Source organism: Syzygium oleosum, unplaced genomic scaffold, assembly GCF_021117445.2.
Source record: "Syzygium oleosum isolate NSW1041296 unplaced genomic scaffold, Sole_v2.1 Sole_v2.01, whole genome shotgun sequence".
NCBI lineage: Eukaryota > Viridiplantae > Streptophyta > Magnoliopsida > Myrtales > Myrtaceae > Syzygium > Syzygium oleosum.
Genome location: NW_026607485.1, coordinates 29,299,268 through 29,325,730, shown reverse-complemented (window position 1 = coordinate 29,325,730; position 26,463 = coordinate 29,299,268). Strand labels below are relative to the sequence as shown.

At 40.5% G+C, this 26,463-nt stretch overlaps 2 protein-coding genes and 1 long non-coding RNA gene across 4 annotated transcripts; all 3 read left to right on the top strand.

The window, feature by feature from the left end:
* The first annotated feature begins 6,970 nt into the window (after window positions 1-6,970).
* Window positions 6,971-20,919, top strand: LOC115661497 (malate dehydrogenase, glyoxysomal-like). 2 transcript variants are annotated; one of them, XM_056317765.1, is made up of 4 exons: window positions 6,971-7,206; window positions 20,474-20,568; window positions 20,637-20,742; window positions 20,862-20,919. In XM_056317765.1, exons 1-3 carry the CDS (start codon window positions 7,111-7,113, stop codon window positions 20,707-20,709), a joined length of 264 nt encoding a protein of 87 aa, XP_056173740.1. In that variant the 5' UTR covers window positions 6,971-7,110; the 3' UTR covers window positions 20,710-20,742; window positions 20,862-20,919. The 2 variants fall into 2 exon arrangements, 1 of the variants encoding a protein (XP_056173740.1); XR_008817925.1 differs by lacking the exons at window positions 6,971-7,206; window positions 20,862-20,919 and adding an exon at window positions 20,255-20,370 and having other exon boundaries at window positions 20,474-20,735.
* LOC115661490 (disease resistance protein RPV1-like) lies at window positions 8,785-14,109 on the top strand. The gene is made up of 4 exons (XM_056317703.1): window positions 8,785-9,427; window positions 10,575-11,730; window positions 12,187-12,459; window positions 12,584-14,109. Exons 1-4 carry the CDS (start codon window positions 8,949-8,951, stop codon window positions 13,283-13,285), a joined length of 2,610 nt encoding a protein of 869 aa, XP_056173678.1. The 5' UTR covers window positions 8,785-8,948; the 3' UTR covers window positions 13,286-14,109.
* On the top strand, window positions 14,542-16,723 carry LOC115661495 (uncharacterized). Its single transcript, XR_008817927.1, has 2 exons — window positions 14,542-14,705; window positions 15,940-16,723. It is a non-coding gene; the product is annotated as an uncharacterized LOC115661495 (long non-coding RNA).
* Window positions 20,920-26,463: the final 5,544 nt, after the last annotated feature.

Here is a 26,463-nt window from a genome sequence, read left to right as displayed (position 1 = left end):
TTCTGCAAGTCTTGCTATATTAGTCCTGAAATTATTTTTACATTGCAATGAAGATTTGGATCTGATTGAGAGCCTTGCGCAGGACAAGAGAAGTTGGAGTGTGGTGTAGCAAGAGCAATGTCACTCCTGAGCTTTGGAACCCTTCATACGGTTTCCTTAGAGATGCTCTGCAACAATACTTTGCAGTGTGGGTGGAGGAGTGCGGTGGAGGCATGATGCACGAATTGTCTCAGAGTCGTCAACTAACACCATAAAAAATTTAATGACGCACTTATAATCTCGATAACTAGCATACAGATTCTTATCAATCTTGCACTCTCATGTAGGTTCGGAGAGTGCAAACTGATCCCAAGTCGACTACATCCAACTGAAAAAACCGGGGATAGACTGCCCCAATTCCTATATATCTTGGTGAGCCAAATCACTGTTGGCATAACATTGAGCGAGTAAATCTCGCACCTGTTTGACAGTCTCAAAACTTAATAAACTATAGACCAGTGGATATTGTTGCAGATCCATATAATGATTGGGTTGTTTTTACTGATCTCATCTTCAAGTTTTTCGACATATTTTTTTTCGTCAGGTGCTCATGTAGGTTCCATGGATGTCTCCTGTCAAATATTTTCTCCCCTTCAAAAAACTAGGCATGGCTTAACCCAGAAATAATAATTAGAACCATCATCGATGGTTTGGACGGGCTGTGAGAGCTCTGACTAATCTTTGTAGTGTACTGAAAGGTCGAAAGTAAAACTGACCTCAAACTTGAACAGGACAGTAAAGAAAGCTGGGGCTAATTTGAATCGACAATGAATCAGTCTAGAAGACCTCGAATCGATCAGTCGAGGTATTGAGCCTGTTCGCTCAATAACGCTATTGGGCTGCTGAAGTCTCCTGCTAACATGGCCTGTGACTTGGCCTACTAACATAGCTTGCTGACGTGGTAGGGTGACCTGCCAGGGCCAAACCCAACTTGGCTCTTGTAGGTGCGTGGGACCCCTGCTGGCCCGGGGGCGAGGGCCGCGACGCCCTTGCCCACGGCCGGCGAGGGCCTGGGCAAGGGCTCTCAACGCCCTCACTGGTCGCAGCAAGGGTTGCGAGCCCTTGCCTCGCACGAGGCAAGGGTGTTGCGGCCATCGCCGGCCACAGCAAGGATTTGCGAGCCCTCGCCAAATCCAGCGAGGGCCGCGACTCCCTCGCTGTGGCCCGCAAGGGCCTGGGTAAGGGCGTCACGAACCCTCATCCAAATCTGGCGAGGGGCGACGCCCTCACCCACGGCTAGCAAGGGCTTCGTGGCCCTCGCCCAAGGGCCAGCGGGGCTCGCTAGCCCTTGCGCAGTGGCCGGCCACCTCCGCCAGCCCTCAGCCATCGACTCGCCGGCTCAATGAAGAAGAAAAGGAAAAAAAAAAGAAAAAGAAGAATAAAATAAAACAACCTATAAAAATCAATAAAAAATTTTGAATTTTTTTTTTAAAATAGAAAATTATCCACGTCGGCGCCACATAGGATGGCCGGCACCGACTAGACCGCCACTTCAGTAATTTCCAGCCAAAATTAGTCGGAATGACTAAATTGGCAATTCGTTAAAAAGTTTAGGACTAAATTGGCAAATAATCAATATGTTGAGGACTAAATTGATATAATTGAAAAGTTTAGGATTTAATTGGCTGCCGTATAATAGGTTTAGGACTTTTTGGACAATTTTCACACGATTGATGAGTCCACTGGCAGTGTCGATTGAGCTTTTGGAAGCACACTGTTGTTGTAGTGCACTTTGTAGACTAGGGTTAGGGTTCTAACGCCCGTTATGTTCACTTGGTGTCGCAGTTGGATGGGATTGTCGACTATATGTGGCGACGTTGATTAGGAGGAGGAGAAAGGCGACGCGTCCGATTGTGGCGAGATGGACGAGGACAGCAGTGGAAGGTGTTGCAGAGGAGGAGCAAGCAAACTGTTTCGTTGGTGGTGAGATGGATGAGGATGATGATGGAAAGTGTTGCTCATGGTAAGGTGATACTCACGGGGAGGGTGTGATGGGCTAAACTCAATTCGAGCGGAACTCTGGTTTCAACGCTGGAGGACTCCATGGTAATTGGCGCTGCTCTACGCCAACGAGATTTGCGAACCGAATCCCCACTGTAAATGTAAATGAACAGCTATTGAACACCCATATTCAACCCATTTTGTTTATCAGCTCTAACCCATATAGACAATTTCTTTTACGTCTTCATTTTACTCGGTCTTGACTCGCTAAAAAAAAACTCTGCTCGAGACAAAGAGCGAGCGGGCGTTTTCATTGACTTGACTCGCTATAGTCTCCCCTTTTTACTCGGTCTTGGACTTCTATTTGATCTCCTCCTCTTCATCCCCATATCTCTTCCCTTCTTTAAAATTAGATTTTCAATTTTCAATTTCTTTTTAATTTTTATGTTTTATATCAGTTTATTGGAAAAGTATGCGTTGCTATTCTTTTCCTATGTTGAAACATACTTGAGTGGCAATTATATCCTACACTGCAAACACTTTTGACTCTCACGAATCAAGTCTTAAAGAGTCGATAGTTGGAAAGTATAATTGAAAGCAAGAAAGAAAAAAGTTTAATATATGTTATTGACAAGATAAAAGGAAAACAATAGTCTTATACTTAAGTGAACCATAAAATTAAGAAAAGCTCATGTTAGCATCAAAATAAAGCCTCAACATATTTCTTAATTTATGGATGGCCTATGTTGGACTTTCACCACCACCTTCATGCCTCCATCTATAACCGTACCCCAAGCTCCCTCAATAACTTAACGAGACAGTCTATGGAGCTGCCCATTCTTCAAAGGCAACAATTTAAGGTAAAAAATTGCTACAAATGGATTTGGGTCTAGTCGGGTACGGACGAGTCTGGGTCGACATGTTTGTAGTTTACGTAAATTTGTCAAAACAGATTTGTGTCGAACCATTTTCAACCGAAGCCACTCATTGGACGGGTGTATATAGAATATACCTAATCTAGACACAAGTCTGACCGAGTATATATTACAGGAAATTAACAAAGATCAATATTCCACAATACACTACAGTTTTTGCTTATCTACAAAACAACATTCAAATCAAAAAATGGCATATTATAGGAAGAAGGACTAAACTAATGATTCATACTAGTAGAATTTTGTTGTTTGGTTGATAAATGAATGCTTACTTCGTAAAATTACACCATATATCTCCAAAACAAATATTTAAATAAATCAACTTCTAGTCGGTGCAACGCATGAGACTTCAACTAGTTTTGTAATAATGATTTATTGCCTCGTTCTTATACATTAGATTAATTTATTTTGATTAGATTATGTTTATCTTGATCATCAAGTTACTATCAAGAGGAAGTTTCATAGAAGGGAGTGGCAGGGATGGGGCTTGTTGGGCTTGACGAGGCTTAATAAATTAATAATAATAAATTATAATAAACATATCTAAAGGGCCTCATTGTTTAAGAAATTCGAGGCCCCGTCCCATGTGCATCACATAGGAATTTGGATCCACTTTTACTTTTGTTGCACTAATTTACCCAATTATTGATGTTTCTTGGAATTAGCAACTTCGGCTAGATGCATAAGCAACAACACATGCTTTCAATCAGTCTCGTTCAGCAGGACAAGCAATATGGTAACTGTAACATGTCTTGCTTCAAGCAAGCTCATTGACAATCGGAGGGCTTGGATCTAAGATAAATCTGCTCAAAACGGAATTTTGTTTAATTAGGTCCCAAAACCAATTGGAAAAGATCCTATTAAATATACAATATAACTAATCTAGACACAAGTCTTACCGAGTATAGATCACGGGAAGTCTACAAAGATCAAGATCCCACAATATGCTATAGTTTTTGCTAATCAAATATAAAAATCTACATAACAACATTCAAATGCAATATCGCATATTTTAGGAAGAAAGACTAAACGAATGATTCATACGTACCTAGGAAAGTTTTGTTGTTTGATTGATATATGAATGCTCACTTCGTGAAATTATAGTATATATCTCCAAAACAAATATTTCAACAAATCAACTTTAGGTATGGGGAACGCATGGGACTTCATCTAGTTTGGTAATAATGGTTTACTATCTCGTTATTATGCAATCTGCATGAATTAAACACCACCAGATTATAGTATATCTGCTTATCTTGATAATTAAGTTGCTATCAAGAGGAAATTTCATGGAAGGAAGTGGTAGGGTTGGGGTAGAGTTGGGCTTGAAGAGGTTTAATATTTAATAATAATAACTCCTAATACATTTTTCTAAAGGGGTCTCATGATTCATGGTAAAAAAAGTTCGACCTTGTCGGCTTGATTCTATCCCCATGTGCATCAGTTTTGATGGCAAATCTGTTATTATTATTATTATTATTATTATTATTATTATTATTATATATTTTGGTTTCCTGATATCAGCAACAGCAGCTGGAGCATCAGGAGCGCTTGGAAATCTAGATCTAAGATGAATCTGCTCAAAAGGGCTTGCTCTATTTTCAGACTCTTTGATCCTGCCTGCAACATTTCAAAACAAAAAAGTGAACCAAGAGACCTATTCAATCACTGAACAATTGAAAGAGGAAACAGGTTATTTTTAAGTGAAATAAATCATAGCACTGTAGCCTCGTGATGAACAATATGAACGAATGTTATTCTTCGGCTTTGAAGGCCTTGTATCTCTTGAATGAGAGCCTTTAGCTTCATAATGTGCCGTTGGCAAACGGGCACTGGGAATTTCTGATCTTCGCTAGCAGGACTGGATTTCGTCATCAGCTTGTTTGGCGAGGCCAAGCACGATGGCGACTTTAATTCCCTCCTTTCTCTAGGCAAATTGATGTCCTCCCCAATTCTTGCCGAGACATCATCGATCTCATCCACCTCGGGGTCTAACAATTTCTTGGAATTATATACGGTTTCGAGGGATATTCTATCTTGGATGCACTTTTATCGAATATTAGGATATGAAAGATTGAGTCCCCTTCATATGAAAAGACTAGAAATGTCCATGATTGATGGAATAATAATCTAAGAAATTGCTCCATCATTTGGAAAGCCATACCGTGTCATTGCACTTAGCTAGTTCACTGGCCAATTTGCATCCCCTGGAACTTTGAGAAACAATTGGTTTGGCAGGCGGTTACCGTACCTTATCATGCTAAAGCAGCTCTTTTTCTATGAACCGCTTTCGTGTCATCTACGTACGATGAAATTTTAAGCCTATGTCATTAGGAAAAAGTTGAATCGAAAGATAGTAAGATGCATTTGGTTTATGTGAACCCAATGCATCACAACTATGGGATCGTGAGAAATGCATCACACCCAGCTATTAAATCATGCCATTCCTATGAGGGACAGTGGTGCACCAGGCTGGATGAGCTACCACAGTAAATTAACAACTATTGAGTTTGCACAAAAAGAGCATGGTTCTGATACTAAAGTTACAAATAGAATAATAGTGAGAATGGTTTGATACCTTAACTTCAAAGTTATGACCTGTGGCTTATTTATACGTTCCAAAACCAATTGGACAAAGATCCTGTTAGGTATAGAATATAACCAATCTAGACACAAGTCTGACCAAGTATATTACAGGAAATCAACAAAGGTTAAGACCCCACAATATACTTCAGTTTGTGCTTCTCTACATAACAACATTCAATTGAAATATGACATTTAGAAATAAAGACTAAACTAATGATTCATATGTTCCTAGTAAGATTTTGTTGTTTGGTTGATAAATGAATGCTGACTTCGAAAATTACACCATATATCTCCAGAACAAATATTTCAATAAATCAACTTTTAGTCGTGCAACGCATGGGACTTAAATTAGTTTGATAATAATGGTTTATTGCCTCGTTTTTATACATTATATTATTATTGCTACGTTAATTCAGCACCTACAGATTATTTTATATTTGTTTATGTTGATTATTAAATTACTATCAAGAGGAAGTTTCATAGAAGGGAGTGGTAGGGTTGGGCTTGGAGACACTTACTAAATTAATAATAATAATTAATAATAACTTTATCTAAAGAGCCTCATTGTTTAAGAAATTCGAGGTCCCGTCCCACGCGTATCACTTAGGAATTCGGACCCACTTTTACTTTTGTTGCACTAATTTACACGATTATAAATGTTTCTTGGTACCAGCAACTCCGGCTAAACGCATAAGCAATATAGCACATGCTTTTCGATCTGTCTCGAATAGTTGGACGAGTAATATAGTAACCGCAACATGTCTTGCCTCGATCAAGCTCATTGACAATCAAGGATGCTCCGATTTCAATTTCCTGGCTTTTTTCAGAGCATCAGGAGGGCTTGGATCTAAGATAAATCTGCTCAAAATGGAATTTTGTTAATTAGGTCCCAAAACCATGAACATAGGAGAGCTTGTTATTATCTCTACTTGTGGAGGTCAAGGAATTCAATTTACGAATGCCACCTTGGAAACCTATCCATTACCACTACCCAAGAAAAAGTGTTAAGAAACATCTTTGTCCGAATTAACGGGACACCTCGCGTGTGAAAGTATGTACAAGGTGATTACTCTGTCTTGGGCTATAGGCAGAAGCAAGCAGTTGTGGAGAATAGCTTAGTTTCTGATTATTTTGTCTGCTCCTCATCAATGGAAACAAAGGCACGTAACAGAATGAATGTAGAAACAGAACTCCATACATCATTTGTTGTTACGGCTAAGAGAATGACTTGCATTGTGATGATAAGAGGAGAAGTTCATGCGGGGACAGAATTATTAAATACATCAGATTTTCTAGAAGTGATTGTTGATGTCTAATCGAAACTGGACTTTTTGCATCTGTTTCCACAGTGAAATTATGTCCTGACATCTTAGACTTCGTTTCTCTACTTCCTTACATTTTTGTCGTGCAACTGAATTGTGTACGTCCGTGCCTCTACAACTTTCAAGCTAAAGCTGGAACTCGCTCGAACTGGCTCGGCAACTCTCTCAATGGTCAGTCCTCTTTTTGGCCTTTGAGATATAGTCTGATCTCTTTCACGAAAAGGAAATTTGATTGCTCTTTGATATGCGGACTCTTTTCACATGCTCAAATAATGTGAAACTGAAATATGTGGGCATATGCTGCTTTGAAGTTTGCCGATGCGTGCCTGCCTGGGTTGAGGGGCGACGCTGGTATTGTCGAGTGTGCATTTGTTCCTTCTCAGGTTTGGTGCCTTAAAATAACTTGTTGAGATTGAAAAATCTTTGTATTTCTCTCAAATCCAAAATGAAACCACCAATGATGTTCTTTATTGCTATCCACGTATTTCAGGTGACTAAGCTTCCATTCTTTGCATCCAAAGTGCCTTGGTTGTACTGGGGCCGAGGAGGTTCTTCCCCTTGGTCCGCTGAATGAGTACGAAAGGTCTGGAGTTTTAATAATCTCGAATTTTTTATGTATGTTATGATTGCATCAAAGGAAGAAGTTTTTCAATTTCACGTTTGTTTGTTAACCTGTAGAGCTGGCTTGGAAAAGGCAAAGAAAGAGTTAGCAGAGAGTATTTAGAAGGGCATTTCATTCATCAAGAAGTGAACGGGTTAAAGACGTTGCTTTTCGGAGCGGAAGAGATGGCCTCTTCATAGTTTCCGGTTATTTTCTACTCCAAAATTGGTTCTTGGGAATAAGTGGTTCAGACCCGGGAAGATATCGAAGTTTATTCTGCATAGCTGACGTAGGAAACACAGAGGTTTTTCTTTTCTCGAATATAACGTACTTGAATGGTAATTTGTGTAATAACAAGGTGGATGGATGTTTGTATATTATAGTTATATGTTCATTGTCTCTGTGTTTGCATCCACGTTTTCGACTTTCTTATGCACTTGTCTTGTCGCCTCCAAGTTGCACTTCAATTGTGCAATGCTGGTATAAGCAAATGATAGATAGAGAGTGCCCAACAAGCCGAAGCTCGTCTTTGTCACCAAGCTTGAAGTTTAAGAGACTCGAGTGCAGCTTTTTCTCGCTTTGTGCAAATGATTTAAGAGACAAATGAGCAAAAGAGAGCCACTGCAGAGACTCTTCTTGGGTGTAGTGGGCAAAGGGAGTTGAAATTATCATTTGGACACCAAAAGCACAAGTTTGAGAATTTTCAATTGGAGATGCCTCTCCACTGATTCTCCCTAATCACCAGCAGCGATTTCTCACACCAAGTTCTCCTCACGCAGAGCATTCAGAGTAAAAGACTTTAGTGTTTTCCCCACGAGTGCAAGGATTCGTGTTTTTTTCTTTGACTTGCAAAAGTTCAAGTAAAATTTGTTCCGTTTGAGTAATTAAATATTAAATCATACTTTCATCTAATATCTTAAGTTTTTATAAGAGTTGAAAGTGGTATCATTAAAATCTCCCACGTTCAGAGTAGAGTTTTTCTTTTGTTCTCTTTTTGTATTTGGGCATCAGTGGAAACTTCAAAGGACAACCCCTGAAGAGGGCGGCTCAGATCCATAAAAATAATGCTAAAAAAGTACGCCACTCAGGCCTGGTTAGATCTGTTCTTAGGAACCGGAGCCAAACCCTACAATGTCTTGAAGCTCAAACACTTTCCACTTTCTAGTTCTCCCTCTCGGATCTAGGCTCTCTCCCTCTTTTCTCCGGCGGCTCCCTTCAATCTCTCTCTCTCTAGTCTTGACTAAGTCCCTGTCTCATCTCATCTCTCTCCATCTCGACTCAGTCGCTGTCTCATCTCACTCGGCCGTCGATCAGCGCACTACGTACTCTCTTTTTATATCGGTGTCGTTCTCAATTTCTTGGTCGAATGCCATTGCCAATTGATGGCTGTGAGTCGGTCATTAACTAAACCCATCACCTGTTTTTCATGTTTTTTCTAAACTGCGCTCCATTGATTTCTTGAGCAAGCCCATCAACTATTTTCTTTCAGCTCAATTTTGTCTCGAGTCTCGATTGTTTCGTGCCATGGCACCAGCCACTCACATATCGGGAATGGAGTTCGAAGTGTTCCTGAGTTTCAGAGGGCCGGATACTCGGCGCAACTTCACTAGTTGCCTCTACCGTGAAATGGTGGAGAAAGGAATCCGCGTCTTCAAAGACGACAAAGAGCTCCGAGTCGGGGAGAAGATTAGTGGAAACCTTTTGCAAGCCCTTGACGACACTCGAATCTATATCCCCATCTTCTCTAAAGGCTTCGCTTCCAGTCCGTGGTGTCTCCGTGAGGTTGCGCATATGGTAGATTGCATTTCAAAGTCGGATGGGAAGAAGGAGATCCTCCCCGTTTTCTTCGATGTGGAGCCGAATGATGTCAAGCTCAAAACCGAATTGTACAAAAATGCACTGTCTGAGCATGAGGGGAAGTATGGCCCTGAAGAGGTGAAGCGCTGGGCAGATGCTCTTGTTGAGGTTCCTACTACGGTTGGCTGGACGCTGGGAGAGAAAGAGTAAAATTCCATAACTTTTTCCAGCTATTAAATTTTAATATGACGCATTTTTTCTTATACATATGAAAATATCTCATATTCAATTTATCTTCTAGTCACTATGATTTCTCTCTATAATTGATACGTAGTTTGAAAAAATTTAATGCGAATATTGAAGTCATTGTCAAGTTGTGGTTAGATGCTAAGTTTTAGTATCCTGTTTGGTTGTCAAAAACCTAAAAACAAATTTAAATAGCAAAATAAATATTTTTCAACAATTTAGCAAAAAGGGAAAAGTAGAAACGACAAAAAGACAAATATTAATGCTTATTCAGTGTTGATCAAACATACTGATTTTGTACTACTAGCAGATGAACTAATTATTATATATTTGATCAATCTCAAAATATCGCCTGCACATTAAAATAAAAAAAAATCATTTGATGATTATCATATTTCAACAAAGAACCATTTATTAGCTTTATCAGGATTTAGACATAGAGACTTGGAGACGCGGCATAAAGTGAACCTTCTATGCCGCTTATATATATTTTCATGAGCATTCTATGACATGAGTTAATTGTTGCTGATATTGAATTTTTAACAAGCCAAAGGCCTCGTTAATTCTCATTTATTTAATCTATGAATAAGTAGAAGGACAAAATAGTCATAAAGATATAATTAACTTCTTTTCCACTCTCTTCTCTGCTTCAACCAAATATGAAATGGCTTAATTTCCTTAATTTTCTTTTTTTTATCTTTCGTAAGCATACAAACAACCGTAAAATCAACCGTTTCTTTCTCTTGGTCATTACCCGAATCCCTTTCATTTTCTCTTAGTCACTGCATCCAAACTGAGTGCCAGTGTTTAAACCCAATCAATGAGAGTTTGGGTAGCAGTGTTAGGGTTTAAACCCAACCAATTCAAGTCTGGCCAGCAGCCACAGTAGCTAATTTGAGCCCTTTATAAGTTGGATAATTTCATTGTAACTCGGGGTTGTTATGTTTCAATGAAATCAAATTTGTTATTTGAAAAACTGCCACTCTTTGCAAAACGGTCTTAATATATGTGGCTTATCTTATTCAAATCGGATATACTTGAAAGCTAGGGATAGTGCTTTGTCATCATTTTCTCAATCTGAATTTGTCCACCGTCTCCGTATGGCAGGTTTGGAGAACTTATAGGATCGATTGTTCGAGATGTTCAACTTAAGTTGAAGATGAAGATCAGATGTCTTCCTGACCATCTAGTTAAAGTGGACGACGAAAAAGTTATAGAGGAATTGTTGGATGTTAACCCTGATGACGTATTCGACCAAAAAAAAAAAAGAAGAAAAAACCCTGATGGCGTACGATTCATAATAATCCATGGGATTGGTGGTATTGGTAAATCAACTCTAGCTAAGGTTATCTTCAACAAATTCTTGTCTAAATTCAGTTACTCTAGTTTCCTTGAAGATGTCCAAGGTCATCGTCTTTTAGACATGCAAAAGAAACTGTTATCTGACACACTAGGCGAGAGCTCTGCTTACGGAATCCATGACACTAACGACGGGATCAATCGCATAAGAAACGGACTTAGCAAGAAAAAGGTTATGGTTGTTGTCGATAATGTGAATGACAAGGAGCAACTCAAGAACCTCGCAGGGAGCTACAAATGGTTCGGTTTCGGAAGCAGGATCATCATTACAGTCAGGGACAAAAGGACAATACCATATAGGACGATGCCAGATGAGGACAACCAAACGGGATCTAGCTATTACAGGTACCACCAAGTAGAGGAGATGCCTCTGGATCGAGCGATTATGCTTTTCAGCAAGCATGCCTTCAGAAGTGATACTCCTCCAAAAGATTGGCACAATTTCTCGGTAGAAGTCGTTTCAAGCATAGGAAGGCTTCCTTTGACTCTTGAAGTCATGGGTTCTCTTTTCGCCAACACAGACAGATCGGAGTGGCACGAGACATTTAAGGACTTAGAGCAAGTCCCGTGTGAGGAAGTCCGAAAGACACTAATGATAAGTCTCAACAAATTGGATCTCCGAAAAAGAGAAATATTCCTAGACATAGCATGCTTTTGCATTGGGGAGGATACGACGCATGCGTATTACATGTGGGATGATTGTGGATATTCTCCACGTAGAGCAATTGATGATCTGCTCCTCATGTCATTGATAAAAATTGATGAGTACAATAAGTTCTGGATGCATGACGAAATTCGAGATCTAGGAAGGTATATTGTCAAGGAAGAGAATTTGGGAGATGCTAGAAAGCGCCGTTGGGTGTGGATTGACGAGAACACTTTAGACGTATTGACGAGCAATGAGGTGAAAGTCACTAACGGTAGAAGATATGGTCAATCCATGAAAATCTTTCATTATGTGTTTAAAAATCGAGAATATTGGTTGATGACCTGCTTTGTTCACTAGTTTATAAAGAAATAGAAAGCAACTCTATAAACAACAAAACTGTGTGTTGATCCCCATTTTCATTCGTTTCTTATTTTGGTGAGAATGAAAATGAGTTCTTTGTTTCCATCCTTGAAAAGGTGTTTTGTATGTGAAACGAAAGAAATGTCAACACTGAATGAACATTTTAAACATGCTTGGTTTGTCTTCTTTTCAAATTGATAACAAATAAGGTGGCTGTTTTTTTTTTTTTACAACATATCGACAAATTTAATCAGTTTGGGGTCTAAGAAGAACCACTGACATTGATGACTACTTTCTTGGTTTATTGCTTTCTATGTTGCAATCATCTTTATTCTTTGCTACTACTGGCAGGAAAACCCAGCTGTACGAGCACTCAGTCTGGGTATTAGTCACGACTTTACACCTAAAGAATTAGCTCGTTTTCCAAACCTGAGGTTCCTTGGAGGGGAAAGAATGAATTTCGTGGGCAACTTCAAAAATCTTCTTCCCAATCTAAGATGGCTTTCTTGGCGTTATTGCCCAGAGAATATTAGAGCGAGAAATCTTCAACCGGTGAATTTGGTCGTGCTCAACCTTTCGCGAAGCAAAATCACCCACAAATGGGGTGGATGGAGGCAAATCCAGGTACCGACACTCCTCGCTTATATTCCCTTCAAATTCTATTGATTGACCTTTGCTAGCTAGATGTATTCTACTGTATTCTCATTCTTTTCGTTGGCATGTCATCGGCCTTGTTTTTCCACTACAGATGGTGAAAAAGTTAAAAGTTCTAGATTTGTCGTGGTGCCCATGGTTAACCGCGACACCTGATTTTTCCGAGTTTGGCAAGTTGGAGAAATTGATTCTCACTAGGTGTACGAAATTGTCTACAATTGATAGCTCAATTGGAAAGCTAAAACAGCTAAGTGCTTTGAATTTCGAGGGATGTAGCTCCCTTCAAGGGTTGCCCAAAGAAATCGGTTCCCTTGAATGCTTGTCAGAGATTTTCCTTTGCTCAACAAGGAAACATTTTAAATTTCCTGAGACACTAGGCAATCTAAAATCTTTGACCAAGTTTGAAATTTTTCATTGTCGGGGTATCAACCAACTTCCTCAATCTATTAGAAAGTTAACGAATCTCACGCATTTGATTTTGCGTGAATGCGAAACTTTGCGTGAGCTTCCGGACTCTCTTGGGGAACTAGAATCATTGGTCGAGTTGGGTATACGAAGGTCATTTATCTCCACTCTCCCTGATTCCATTGGAAATCTGAAGAGGCTAAAAGTCATTAGGATGGCACGTTCAAGAATACAGGCGATACCTTATGCTCTTGGACAAGTGGTGACGCTCAAAGTGCTCGATGCCTCGTGTTGTTGGCATATCAAGGATGAAATCCCATGGGAAAAGTGGAGCCTGACTCATCTGAGGACCTTGGACTTATATATGACCACAATCTCTACATTGCCGTAAAAAATCAGTGGTTTCTCTAGTCTCCAAACGCTTAAATTTAAAATTGCAAGGAGCTGGCTTTGCCCATTGCTAGAGCTTCCCTCGAGTTTGAAATTCCTTGAGGTGGTGGCCGTTGATAAATTCAATGTTCTTCCTGACCTCTCGAGCCTAATCCACTTGGATCATCTCGACTTGTGTGGACCATTGACTGCACCTTGCAGCGAGAACGAGAATGAGGTCATGCTGTCCATCCATAGGCTTCCGCGTAGCTTATCAACCTTGAAACTTCTCTATATCCCGCAATTGCCAGATTTTTCCGACCTCAGAAGCTTGTCGGTTCTCACTATCAGCGGATGTCCGATGCCACACTTCCCCGTCCTTAAATCCTTGGAGAGGTTAAGGAAATTGGACATAATTCTGTGCAAATTCCTAGAGAAGACACCCGATCTTTTGGGCTTGAAGAGGCTAGAAGAGTTACAGCTCAGCCACTTAGACAAACTAACTGAGATTCCAGGTTTGGGTGAACTGGAATCACTGAAGTTTTTACACATTCGGTACTGTTGGGGGATCGAACAATTGCCTAACCTCTCGAAGTTGAAGGATCTACGGAATCTCAAGATAATTGGTAGCTCTAAGATTAGAGCCTTGGAAGGCTTGGAAGAATTGATTTCTTTGAAGAATGCGGAGGTCTTGCAATGCAAGTCCCTAGAAAGGTTGCCCGATTTGTCGGCATTCACCGAGTTGAAGACAGATTGGAAGCCGCCAGAATTTGCAGAATACACCGTTCAGTCTAATATGCCTGAACTCTCCGCCACCTTTCGTAGGGGTGTCCAAAAGCCCCGCCCGGCCCGTCCCGCGCCCGCGCCGGCCTTTTTGTCTTCTTTGCTTGAAGGCTTGTAAGTGTGGGTATTAGAAGGGTTAGGGTAGGGTCGGATCGGATCGGGTCTGACCCATCGACACCGGGACCACCCAGTTACCCACTCATCTCCCCCTCTCTCTCGCTCCCTTCTCCTCTCCTCTCCCTCTACACAGAGCGTGACAATACCCCAACACCGATCGCCCCTCCGCTCGCCGTGAACTTCAGGCGACTAATAGCCTTTGCCTCCATCACCGTTCGCTTCCTTGAGTGTGCGACGAAACCCTAGTCGCATGCAGGTGAGCGATCTCATCACGGCAATGGGCGACAGAGACGACAGCTCGTTTCCGCCTCTCTTTCTGTCGATTCCGTTGGATATCTTCTTGCGTGCTATCGTGAATTCTCGCGACTTGAACTCTGCCTTTTCGTTGGGTGTTCGTGGGAATCGGTTCTTGGGGGTGCGAAGCACAGAATCGGCTCTGATTGCAGAAATCCCTGCAGGACTCCTCGAGAAGCCCAAGAAATGCCGTAGCCCCTTATTTCTACGAACTGGTGCTTTCCTCCACAATCCAAGACAAGAGGCTGGTGAGGATTCGCTGTCCCGACTTCGCTTTCCGTTGTGTTCCTTTCGACGATTCCTCGCGCGATTCCTCAATTCGATTGCGTTCTGTCTGTGATTGTTTGGCCTTGCATTTTCAAGTGCTGTTTTTTTTTTGTTGGGTTTGTATTTTTATTTTTTCTTGTTGGGTAGTGATTTCTGGTAAATTCGAAGCCGCGATGACCTAGATTTGATTCATGGCCCGTTACAATTGAGACCCAGGAAATAGTTTCGGCCAGAAATCTTGGTGAAAGAGAAAAAAGATTGAGGTCTATGATGATTGCTCTGCTATTTGGAGGCAACGGGTAAACTTAATTTAGGGTGGTCAAATGGTATTAGAGCTTGATTTTCCGGAGGCATTTTCTGGTCGTCTGGCTCATAGAGAATTCGAATTGGTGAAGTTGTGTTATATCTTAAGTACAAAGTTTCAGTCGAAACCATGGGTGAGGAGGTCAAATTGCTTTGTATGAGTGGTTGCATAAGTATCTGCTGCATGGAAGGCTTTAAGCTCAACTTTTAATTCACCATGCAGCATTTGCTCGACTCTTTTGCTTTGCAATCTGTGGGAAACTGGTATTTTGATGGGTGATGAATGTATAGGTGATGTGTACTTTCTGGTAATGGGTGGCAATGGCAACTTTGAGTTCTGTGCTGTAAGTCTGTTGGGTTATGGTAGCTTATTGGATGATTTTGTTGGATGCTCTACCGCTAATTATGTTATTTTGCCGTTGTTTGCGATTATTCGAGTGTTGCCAGAAATATCGAGCTGTGTCGGCTTCTGGCTAGGTTCGGGGAAGTTTGTTTCGGTCTCAATGTTGGAGTGTACACAGTACGGTAGTTGTTAATTTGGAAAGATAAATGCAGGGGGATTTCGTTAGATTTTGGTTTTACGCTCGATTAGTTAGTGTGAATATCGATTAAGGTTGTGCAGGTCGAGTTCTTGACTTCCTGTATTGATGCACTTGGATATGGAAACTAAAGAAAAGGGAAAATGGTCCTATATCTCACTAGGAGCTGGATCATCATTACATGTTTTTGATATCTTGTGTTGTGGCATTTGCACCTTCACCTTGATGGAGCAATTTACTTTTTGTATGTCATTGCCAAGTGTACTTTTCTGCTGCTATGTATCTTTGACTCCTCAATTCTTGAACCGGGTGCTTCTTGATGTCTTCACATAACTACGGTCTTCTGGCGACTTATGACTTATGACTTTGACAGGGTTTGCTAGGGATTTTCAACACCGATCAGCAACTTAGTGACCTGGAATAACAGAACATTCAATCTTTTTCCACCAAAATCTGGTGAGTTTTTTTGTTCAAATTAACATTCAATATTCAGATAACTAAGAGTTGTCTTATGTATGCTTTTCTTGTATTTGTCAAGAGTATGTTGAGGACTACATTTCTGATTGTAATAATAGTTTGCAGGTTCTAAGTGTCGTAGATAGAAGGATTGCTAAATGTCTAAAGTAAGTGCTTCTAGTGTCACACCAAGAAGGACGAGATCTACAGTGTGGGAACACTTTAAATATATTCCTGATCAAGAAAAGGCTGAATGTATATATTGTGGGGCCTATATTAGTTGTGCTAGTGGTCAAGGGACCAGTTTGATCCCATCGAAGCAAAACGTTAGTTCTCATTTCAGCTATTGTTTGCTTACCTGTAGAGCTGGCAGGGAAAAAAGGCCAAGAAAAAGAAAGGCGCCACCGCACGTGGATTAGAACCAAATTTGCGGCCCCACGTGGAGGAAAGCCAGATTGACAAGGCACATTCGCCACCGACATGAGCTAATCCAAGTGTTCACTTCTTGAGCCATCTATTATATTTCTTGATGGTGTTGAAAAGATATTTTCGTTCTCAAATTGAATTGTTTGCGATGGACGAAGTTATTATGCTCTATCCATTTCAATCATCTCTAAAGTATGAACTTATCAAGTATGACTAGGCTTAACAGGTATTCACTACCAATATCTATAATATTGGTCGCATTGGGCAGGATGGCATCTCCTCCTGTTTGTGGTTTAGCGGGAAAAAAGAGGCTTTAATTAATTTTCAATTTGTCACACATTTGACGAAACAATAACGGGGACCACTGCAATAACCCAATCCGCTTATTGAAATGTTGCCTCCGTGATTTAGAGAGTGGTCCTGGTTAATTGACTCAAAAGTGTTTTCTTGGGAGATGGAGAACATATGGAATCAACATTGAGGCCTTTAGAAAACTCAAAAACGTTGCTGGAGATACGAAGCATTTACATTTATGGTCATAGGCTATCTGTTATTATGGAAATGGCCAGTGTCTTTTCGTAATGTGAAGATAACAGGATAATAAACGGAAGTAAACCGTTGCAAACTGATATTAAGACCATGTTATCCTGTATCTTTGGTTGGAGGAAACTAGCCTTTTGATTGGTGATTTATAGGAAATTATGACCTTAACTTGTATGATATATAATCTCCATTCTGGGTGAATGAATAGATGTAATTAGATTACTTTAAATGACATATATATCACACATGCAAGTAAAAAAAAAGAAATTAACAACTAAAGTTCCCTTCGTTTCACGGAAAACAACTTTCAAGAAAACGTTTTCCCGGATTTTCCAACGTTCAATTCACGGAAAATAAACTAGTCAATGAAAATATTTTCCCTCAATAGAAAAACCACCTTCAAAAGTGAAAAAAATTCCTTCTCTTTCCTCCCTACACTCCTTCACATTCATTTTCTAAAATTATTTTCATTTTTTGAATTTTTTTATAATTTTTTATTTTTATTTTTCTTTTCTTTTCTTTCTTTCTCTGCCGGTTGCCGCCCATGAATTTGACAAGTTTTATTGATTGTACTATCTAAAAACTTTAAAACTCAGATACACTTTAACAATAATTTGTAAGACTTAATTTACACTAGTTCCAAAATAAAAATTAAGAATTGAATCTTCTCGCTCCGCACCCTCCAATTCCCTCCCTTAAAAAAAATTAAAAGAGTCTGAGCATCTTTTGTATGGAAGGAGTGTATCAATTCTTGGTTCAACATTTATCATTTGTGATGATGATATCTCTTTTCCTTTCAAAATTAGTAAACTTTAGAAAATTTATTTAAGAATTTAACATTAAATTAGCTCAAAAATATTGTGCAGGACCTCGCTGGGGGGGCGCTCAGCATGTGCTCGGACGCCAGCAGATGAAGACGTAGCGCTGGAACGCGAACACGATCGAGCAAGACGAGCAACCCAATCAGGAGCAGTTACCATCATGGAGGCGGCTAGAGGGACTGGGCAGCCTCTGGCATTGTGGATGAAGAAGACCAACCTTCTCGTCCCTGTTCTTCATCTGTATGATGTTGAGAACACCGCTGGTGTCACCGCGGATATATCAGCCCCATAGACACCGGTGCCGTGGTCAGTTTAGTATGAACGGAATTGCTGGGCTCTATCTGAAGATGGAATTTGGTATAGCTGATCGTTTTCTTGGGGATATTGTTTTGGATCACCTTTTCAGATGAGTGAGCTCGGTGTCTGTTGAGTATGTGGGTCCGTGGGTTTCTGGGACAGCAACAACTGGAGGAATTGTCAAACATAAATGCTGGACTCGTCCGAACTCTTTGTGATGGAATTACCAAATGTTGCCCGAAAGCTATCGTCAACCTGATTAGCGACCCTGTTAGCTCCACAGTTCCAATCGCAGCTGAAGTTTTCAAGAGAGCTGGCACTTACGATCCAAAGAGACTGTTGGGTGTGACCATGCTCGAGGCAGTTAGAGCAAATACCTTTTGCGGCACTTATCGCTCCTGCTTCTACTGTCTTGCTGATACCATCAAGAAGCATCGAGTATCTTTACAGGGTACGGAGTATCAGGTTGTCAGCTTTGTATGAGCCTACAAACATAGAAGCGTATTTTACCTTGTTTAGCACCCTTTTTTGTCCCAAACGTTATGTCTTGCGTACCTGCAATTGATAACTTGCTCCAAGGCCATCTAACCTTTTCCCAGCTTTCGAAAAGATATTCTAAGTGGACCTGGTATTTCATTAAATAGGCTAACGCCTCATGTATTGGATCATGTGGAAGGTGTAGAAGTGAAGTTAATAAAATCGGGCTATTTCCGAGCCTAGCAGCAGAGTCCAGAAGGCCCGTTTAGTTAATTGTTTTGGGCGAAATATTGATGTAACTGCTGTTATGTGTTAGCGAGTGTTATTGGTTCTCTTCTCAGAAGATTGTTTGTGGTCAATAGATACTTGGTACCAACGCTCAGGCAGCAAAATCTGTCCAAGATACCAGTTTCGAGACAATGCCATGAAAGCCAACAACTTTTTGCCTTTCCCATGATATTGTATTGTAGGTGTTCGCAAAAATATCTCAGCACATTTCTGATCTACTATGTTCCTTGAAGGCAGAAGTACTGGGCCTTGATCCTAGAGAAGTTGGTGTTCCAGTTGTTGGGGGTCCTGCAGGAGTGACAATATTACCTCTTTTATCTGAGGTTTGTGGTGTATTCTTCCTAATGAGAACTTCTTATATGTTCGACAGCAAGGCTATTAGAAATTGCACTTTTCTGTAGAATGCTGAACGTCAGTTGGCATTTTCAAAATCTGTAGGTTAAACCACCTTGTTCTTCACTCCTCAAGATTACCTGACATCGCACATCCAAAATGGCGGCACAGAAGTTGTCGAGGTAAATAAATTTCGATTTGTTGTGGATTTAGATGTCAATTTTGGCAGTGTTGACTTCATATCACGTTCCATTAGTCTCTTCAGTTTTGGGCTTCAGGTGGTATAATAGTGTTTTAGCTGTTCTAGTGATGTTCATTTTGTTAAGGGCTTGTGACAAAAGCTTCGGAGTACTTAGGCCACCTAAGGAGAACACTGTTACAAGCAAGCAATTATGTCTCCCAGACATGTGACTGCATGCTTAATCATGTTAGAGTCTGTAAATTCTTTAAATTCACAAGCCATTTCGAAGATGTACTCTGCTGAGAAGTTTCTTTATGAGAAGGGTGAGATTTTGTCAAGAATCACTTCTTAGGTCCATGTGGGCATAAATCCTGTACCGAACATTAGAGAGCTTGTTATCATCTCTACTTGTAGAGGAAAAGGAATTCGATTTACGAATGCCACCTTGGCAACCTATCCACTACCACTACACAAGAAAGGTGTTAATAAAGATCTGCTGGAATTAATGGGACACCTCACTTGTGGAAGTATGTACAAGGTGATTACTTCGTCTTCGGCTATAGGCACTAGACAGAAGCAAGCAGTTGGGGAGAATATCTTAGTTTCTGATTATTTTGTCTGGTCATCATTAAGGAAAACAAAGGAAGGTAACAGAAAGAATGTAGGGACAGAGCACCGCACATCTTTTGTTGTTATGGCTAAGAGAATGACTTGCAATTGATAGTAAGTGGAGAAGTTCATCTTGAAGTGATCGTTGATGTCTACACGAAACTGGATTTTTCTGCATCTATTTCCACACTGAAATTATGACATGACGTCTTAGTCTTCACTTCTATGCTTCCCTATATTATGTCTTGAAGCCAACTGAATTGTGTAAAAAATGAAATATGCTGGCATATGTTCCTGTCAAGTTTGGCGATGCGTGCCTATGTGGGTTGAGGGGCGACGCGGCATTGTTGAGTGTGCATTTGTTGCTTTTCAGGTTTGGTGCCTTGGAAAAACTTATCAAGATCCAATCCTTTAACTTCTCTTGAATTCAAACTGAAAAAACCAATGGTTTTCTTTATTGTTGTCCCTATTTTCAGGTGACTGAGCTTCCGTTCTTTGCATCCAACGTGCACCTCGGTCGTACTGGGGCCGAGGAGGATCTTCTCCTTGGCCCACTGAATGAGTACGAAAGGTCTGGAGTTGATTACATCAAAGGAAGATGAAGTTTTTTAATCTCAGCCTTTGTTTGTTAAACTGTAGAGCTGGCTTGGAAGAGGCAAAGAAAGCGTTAACGGAGACAATTCAGAAGGGCAACTCATATATCAAGAAGTGAGCAGCTTAAAGACGTGGCTTTTTGGTTCTCGGGGTAAGTGGTTCAGATCTAGGAAAATATAGAAGTTCATTCTGCATAGCTAACATAGAAAAATGACTAGTTTTTCTTTTCTTGCATGTAGCGTACTAAAATTGTTATTTGTGTAATAACAGGGTGGACGGATGTTTGTATATCATTGTCCTATGTCCATCTCTCTCATGTTCGCGTTCCTGACTTTCTTATGCACCCGTAATGTCACCTCCATGTAGCACTATCAGTTGTGCGACGCCGCAATTTGCACATGAGAGAGTGGGTGCTGGATAAGCAGAAGCCAATCTTTTGACTCAAGTGCAGCTCTTTATGGCCTTGTCCAGAAGATTTAAGAGACAAACGAGCAAGAGAGCCGTTAAAGAGGCTTTTCATGGGTGTAGCGGGCAGAGGGAGTTGAAATCTGTCAGCTGGACACAATAGCACAAGATTGAGAATTTTAAATTGGAGATGCCTCTCCGGAGATTCGCCCTAATCACCAGCAGCAATTTCTCAGCCCACATTCTCCTTATGTGGAGCTTTCAGTAAAAGACATAATGGGTGGACAGCCCAAGATGGGCCAAACCCGGCCCGTGAACCATAAGGGCCCACAACGTAGTTATTTGCCTATCACTATAAATAGTGGGCACCCCTTGGAAAAACTAACATGTTTTTCCATATGCAAAAGAACACACTCTTTCGAACATAACGTTTTCTCTATTTTTGCTTCGGAACGCAAACGAGTACGAAAGACGTTCGAAGAACTCTCAAGCGCAAAGTAGCATTTAATCTGTGACAATACCGGGTATGTTCGTTGTGTGATATGTCTGTACGATTGGTGATACAAGTTGATGGTCCTCGGGCACGTTTTCCGCATTGATCGAATTCGTTTCGAATATGTTTCGAATGTGTCGATCGGGAATTGAGTTTTCCCAACATTGGTATCAGAGCCCGCTTACTTGTTTCCCGATCATGCATGTGTATCGTCTCTAACATTGAAGTGTGTACTGTTTGTTTTTCGTTTCGGCCTCGTTTTTTTTTTTGTTCGTTTTCTTCGCGTCGCCGAACTATTCATGCATGTTTCGATTTTTTTTTCATCAAAACTTGAATTTTATTGCATGGACAGAAAGTGCTCGTCGAGACGAGCAAAGTGAGGGGCAGCGCGTCGCCTGAGGAGGCTGCACACGCCCTCACGCGCCGACAAGGGCCGTGGGTGCGACGGTGCGTGAGGCCCACGTGCGGCCGTGGCGAAAAGGTGCGTCGGCGTCGCCAACCGCCGACGATGACGTAGCGTGGCGTCATCGGAGGGCGGACCCGAGATTCGACCCGTTGACCGTTGACCCAACCCGGTTGATCGTTGACCTGACCCGATTGAACGTTGACCGGTCAACGGTCGAACCGTTCAAACCGGTTGAATCGGACCGGTTCAGACACGGGCATAACGACCCCATTGTGTTCTTTCGGCCCGTTTGAGCTCATTTGAACTCCGATTTGGGCGTTCTTGGTATTGACGTGCTCGTATCAGAATGCTTTACATTATGGTATATTCATATGACATTTTTGATGCACTTATGAATGTGAAAATGCACGATAAACCCCATGTACACGTACTTAGGGGTATATTCTTTGGCATTTTCTCTAGTATTTTTCTATAGTTTTTTGAAATACAAGTGCTAGATCATATGTATATGAATAAGCATTCCTTATCTTAATGTATGATGGATTATAAGTAATCCATTTGTTCTGCATTCGTTGCAGGAACAATGGTACATTGGAGACACACTCCGATAATAGCAAGAACGGCAGCTCAAAAGGAGAGGCTTGACAAACTAAGAATCAAGCTAGCTCTTTATCGATGGGACGCTAGAGATGATATGATGACACACATCATCAAGGTCAACAAAATGATACAAGATGTCATTTGGAACGGTTTTGTAATGCCGGAATATGAAATGGTCGGAGCCCTAAAATGCACTATTCCCGAGGAGTTGGGAAGAATTCTTGATAAGGTTAAAGAAACCTTAAAGGGTCCAAGCTATAAGATGCTTGTGGAGAATTTTTTGCAAGAATACATATGGGTCGGGGCAAGGAGAACATCAACCCTTGCATTGAATAGGTCTCGGGGCAAATCATGGCCCGGATCTAGAGGTTTTCGGGGAGCCTCCGTTTTTGTTCCAAAGAAAATAGAATTTTCTAAAGAATTTTATGAGTCATTTCCTGTCTATATATTAGATTGGTACACTTGATATTGTTCTTTTAGGATTTGGAATCAATTATGTACATATTTCAAGTTGATATTACATATTCTTAAATATTTGTGAATGTGTTATGAAATATATATGGCTATGAATTTTTGTGATTTCTCATTTTATATTGCCATATTATATGTTATGTTATATGTGGGAAGTTCTTAAAAATTTGTATAACTTTTGAAGAACCAATTTCTTTACAGAAATGATTATGTTAATGGTAATTTCAAATTAGGATTTTTAGACGATGATTGGGAACGTAGTGAACTTTCGACTCTAAGACTTTTTGTGAAACTATTCATTAATATTATTAGTTTATGTAATCATGATGCTGATGCAAGCATTTAGATAGGCTTTAATAATTTGTGCGTATGTGTCTGAAATGTTCAGATACGATGGCTGCAGTAACTAAGAACATAGTGGCTGAACTTAATAAGGGAGAAAAATTGAATGACGAAAATTATGAGATTTGGAGTCTCAAGATTCAATATGTGCTGGAAGAGCAAGAGGCACTCGAAGCTCTTAACCAGATTATGGAAAAACCTGAGGATGGGACAACTGCCCAACACAAAAGGGACAAAGATGCCTTTGCTGTTTGGAAAAGAAAGAACTCTCTTGCTCGCATTACGTTGCTAAGCAGCATGGACAATGATATCATGCGAGAGTTCGGACGTTTTCAGAGCGCCAAAGACATGTGGGCTGCACTAGCATCAAAATTTGATCCAACTTCTGTGACCAAACTGAGACAACTCACTATCCGTTTCGACTCATACAAGATGTCTCATGGAAAGACCATGAAACAACATTTGAGGCAGATGTCAAATATGATTAGTGAGCTAAAGGATGCCGGCCACATACTCACTGATGAACAAAGAGTTGCAGGCGAGTAATCCGCTCCTTGCCTCAAAGCTGGGAGCACATGAAGATCCATTTGACCCACATTGAGGGTATCAAGACCTTCGAGGATGCTATGCGGCATCTTGAGCTGGAAGAGGATCGCCTCATGGCGGCTAAGCCATAAACTGATATTTACTTTGCTGGTTCTAGCTTGCATGGAGTTTCGGGCTCCAAGAGGAAGTACCCTACTGGGTCAAAGAAGTGGAAAGGCAAGGGAGCAAGTCCTTCAGGGAAGAAGACGAGGCACAACCAACGGGAAAAAGGAAAGCGTCCTTTCAAGAAGAACATTTCAAGAGTGAAATGTTACAACTGTGGCAAGAAGGGTCACTTTGCTCGTGACTGTGGCGAGCCAAAGAAGGTAGAAACCCTTAGCATTAATGAAAATGCTACTTATGTGTCTAGTTCAGTGTTTCTAACTGAATCTAATCCTTTGTGGACTGTAGACTCGGGAGCCACAGACCATGTAGCGAAGGACAGAGAAGCTTTCGTGGAGTTCCGATGAGTTCCACAAGAAACGAAGTGGATATACGTGGGGAACAATTCAAGAGTGGAGGTCAGAGGCATTGGCACCTGTCAACTACTTATGAGCGGTGGACGCACATTGTTCCTACATGATGTGCTATTCGCTCCAGAGATTCGTCGGAACTTAGTTTTGGTGTTGGTTTTAGTTAGACTTGGTTTTAATGTAAACTTCCATAATAATGGTGTAGACTTGTCTTTAGGTACAAGTTATTATGGTTCCGGATATTATTTAGATGGTTTCATTGTATTAGATGTTAACTATTGTGAAGTTAATGTTAGTTATTCCTTATTTACATCATCTGATTCTTATGATAATGATGTGAACGTGTGGCATGCTAGACTTGGTCATATTGGCCAACAAAGAATGAATCGATTGGTTAAAGATGGCTTATTGGGCAATATTAAAAAGGTTGATTTGCCCATATGTGAGCATTGCCTAGAAGGAAAAACGACGTGGAAACCATTTGGAAAAGGAACAAGAGCTTAATTTCCTTTGCAATTAATCCATACTGACATCTGTGGTCCAATGAATGTAAAAGCAAGGTACGGGTCTGTTTATTTCATCACATTCATTGATGATCATACTCGATTCAGACATATCGATTAGATTTCTCATAAGTCCGAGGCTTTAAATTGCTTTAAAAGATTTATGAGCTTAGTGGAAAATCAATTGGACAAAAAAATAAAAGCATTAAGATCCGATCGAGGTCGAGAATATCTGTTTGATCAGTTCAGAATTTTATGTGATGAAAAGGGAATAGAAAGACAACTGACTATTCCATATACTCCTCAACAAAATGGTGTTGCGGAAAGAAGAAACAGAACATTAATGGAAATGGTTAGATCAATGATGGCACAAGCTAACTTGCCTATCACTTTTTGGGGTGATGCTTTGTTGACTGCTGCCTACATACTTAACCGTGTGCCTTCTAAATCAGTTGCTTCTACTCCATATGAGTTATGGACAGGCAGAAAGCCTTATTTAAGTTTTCTAAAACCTTGGGGTTGTGCTGCCTATACTCGTGAGTCTTCTCACAAGTATGGAAAATTAGGCCCAAGAGGCAAAAAGAGTATTTTTATAAGATACTCAGAGCACTCAAAAGGATATGTATTTATAGGTAAGCAAGAAAGCGGAAGTATAACTGAATTTGAATTACGGGATGTCACATTCTTAGAGAATGAATTTCCTAAAAAGGGCGAAGTAGGTGAAGGTTACTCACTATACGAATCTGTGGATCGTGATAGTGAAGTTAGTGGGAGCATTGTGACAAATGAAGAGTTGAATGCAACCCAGTCTCAATTGCAACCACTTAAAGAGACAACACCACCATTATCTAATTCGAGTGGGAGCGCAATGGAACGTGGTGAATCATCAGGAGTACAGCATTCCATACGACAGTCAAGTCGTAATAGGATTTCCCGTCGACATTTTGACATTGAATGAGAAGCTTTCATGATCGCCCCACAAGATGAAGATGAGCCGAAGAATGTGAAAGATGCTCTAATGTGCCCTGATAAGGAAAAATGGATATATGCAATGGAAGAAGAAATGGAGTCATTAAGATCAAATCAAGTTTGGGAATTGGTTGACCTTCCAAAAGGACGCAAAGCCATTGGGAACAAGTGGGTTCTCAAAATAAAGCGTAAGGCTGATGGCTCAATAGAGAGGTATAAGACTTGTCTTGTGGCGAAAGGATATAATCAACAGGAAGGAGTTGACTTTGAAAAAACTTTTTCTCCTGTGGTTAGATTTACCTCTATTCGCCTTATTCTGGTAATAGTAGCTAGTATGGATCTTGAATTACATCAAATGGATGTAAAGACTGCATTCCTCAATGGAGAATTAGAGGAAGAAATTTATATGGAACAACCTATTGGTTTCATTACAAAAGGCCGAGAGCACAAAGTGTGTCGACTATTGAGGTCGATATATGGCCTTAAGCAGTCTTCGAGACAATGGTATATACGTTATCACAATGCCATAATAGCATATGATTTTGTAATGATTAGTGAAGACAATTGTGTATGTATCAAAAGATCCAAAGATCAATTTGTGATCTTGTCATTATATGTTGATGAT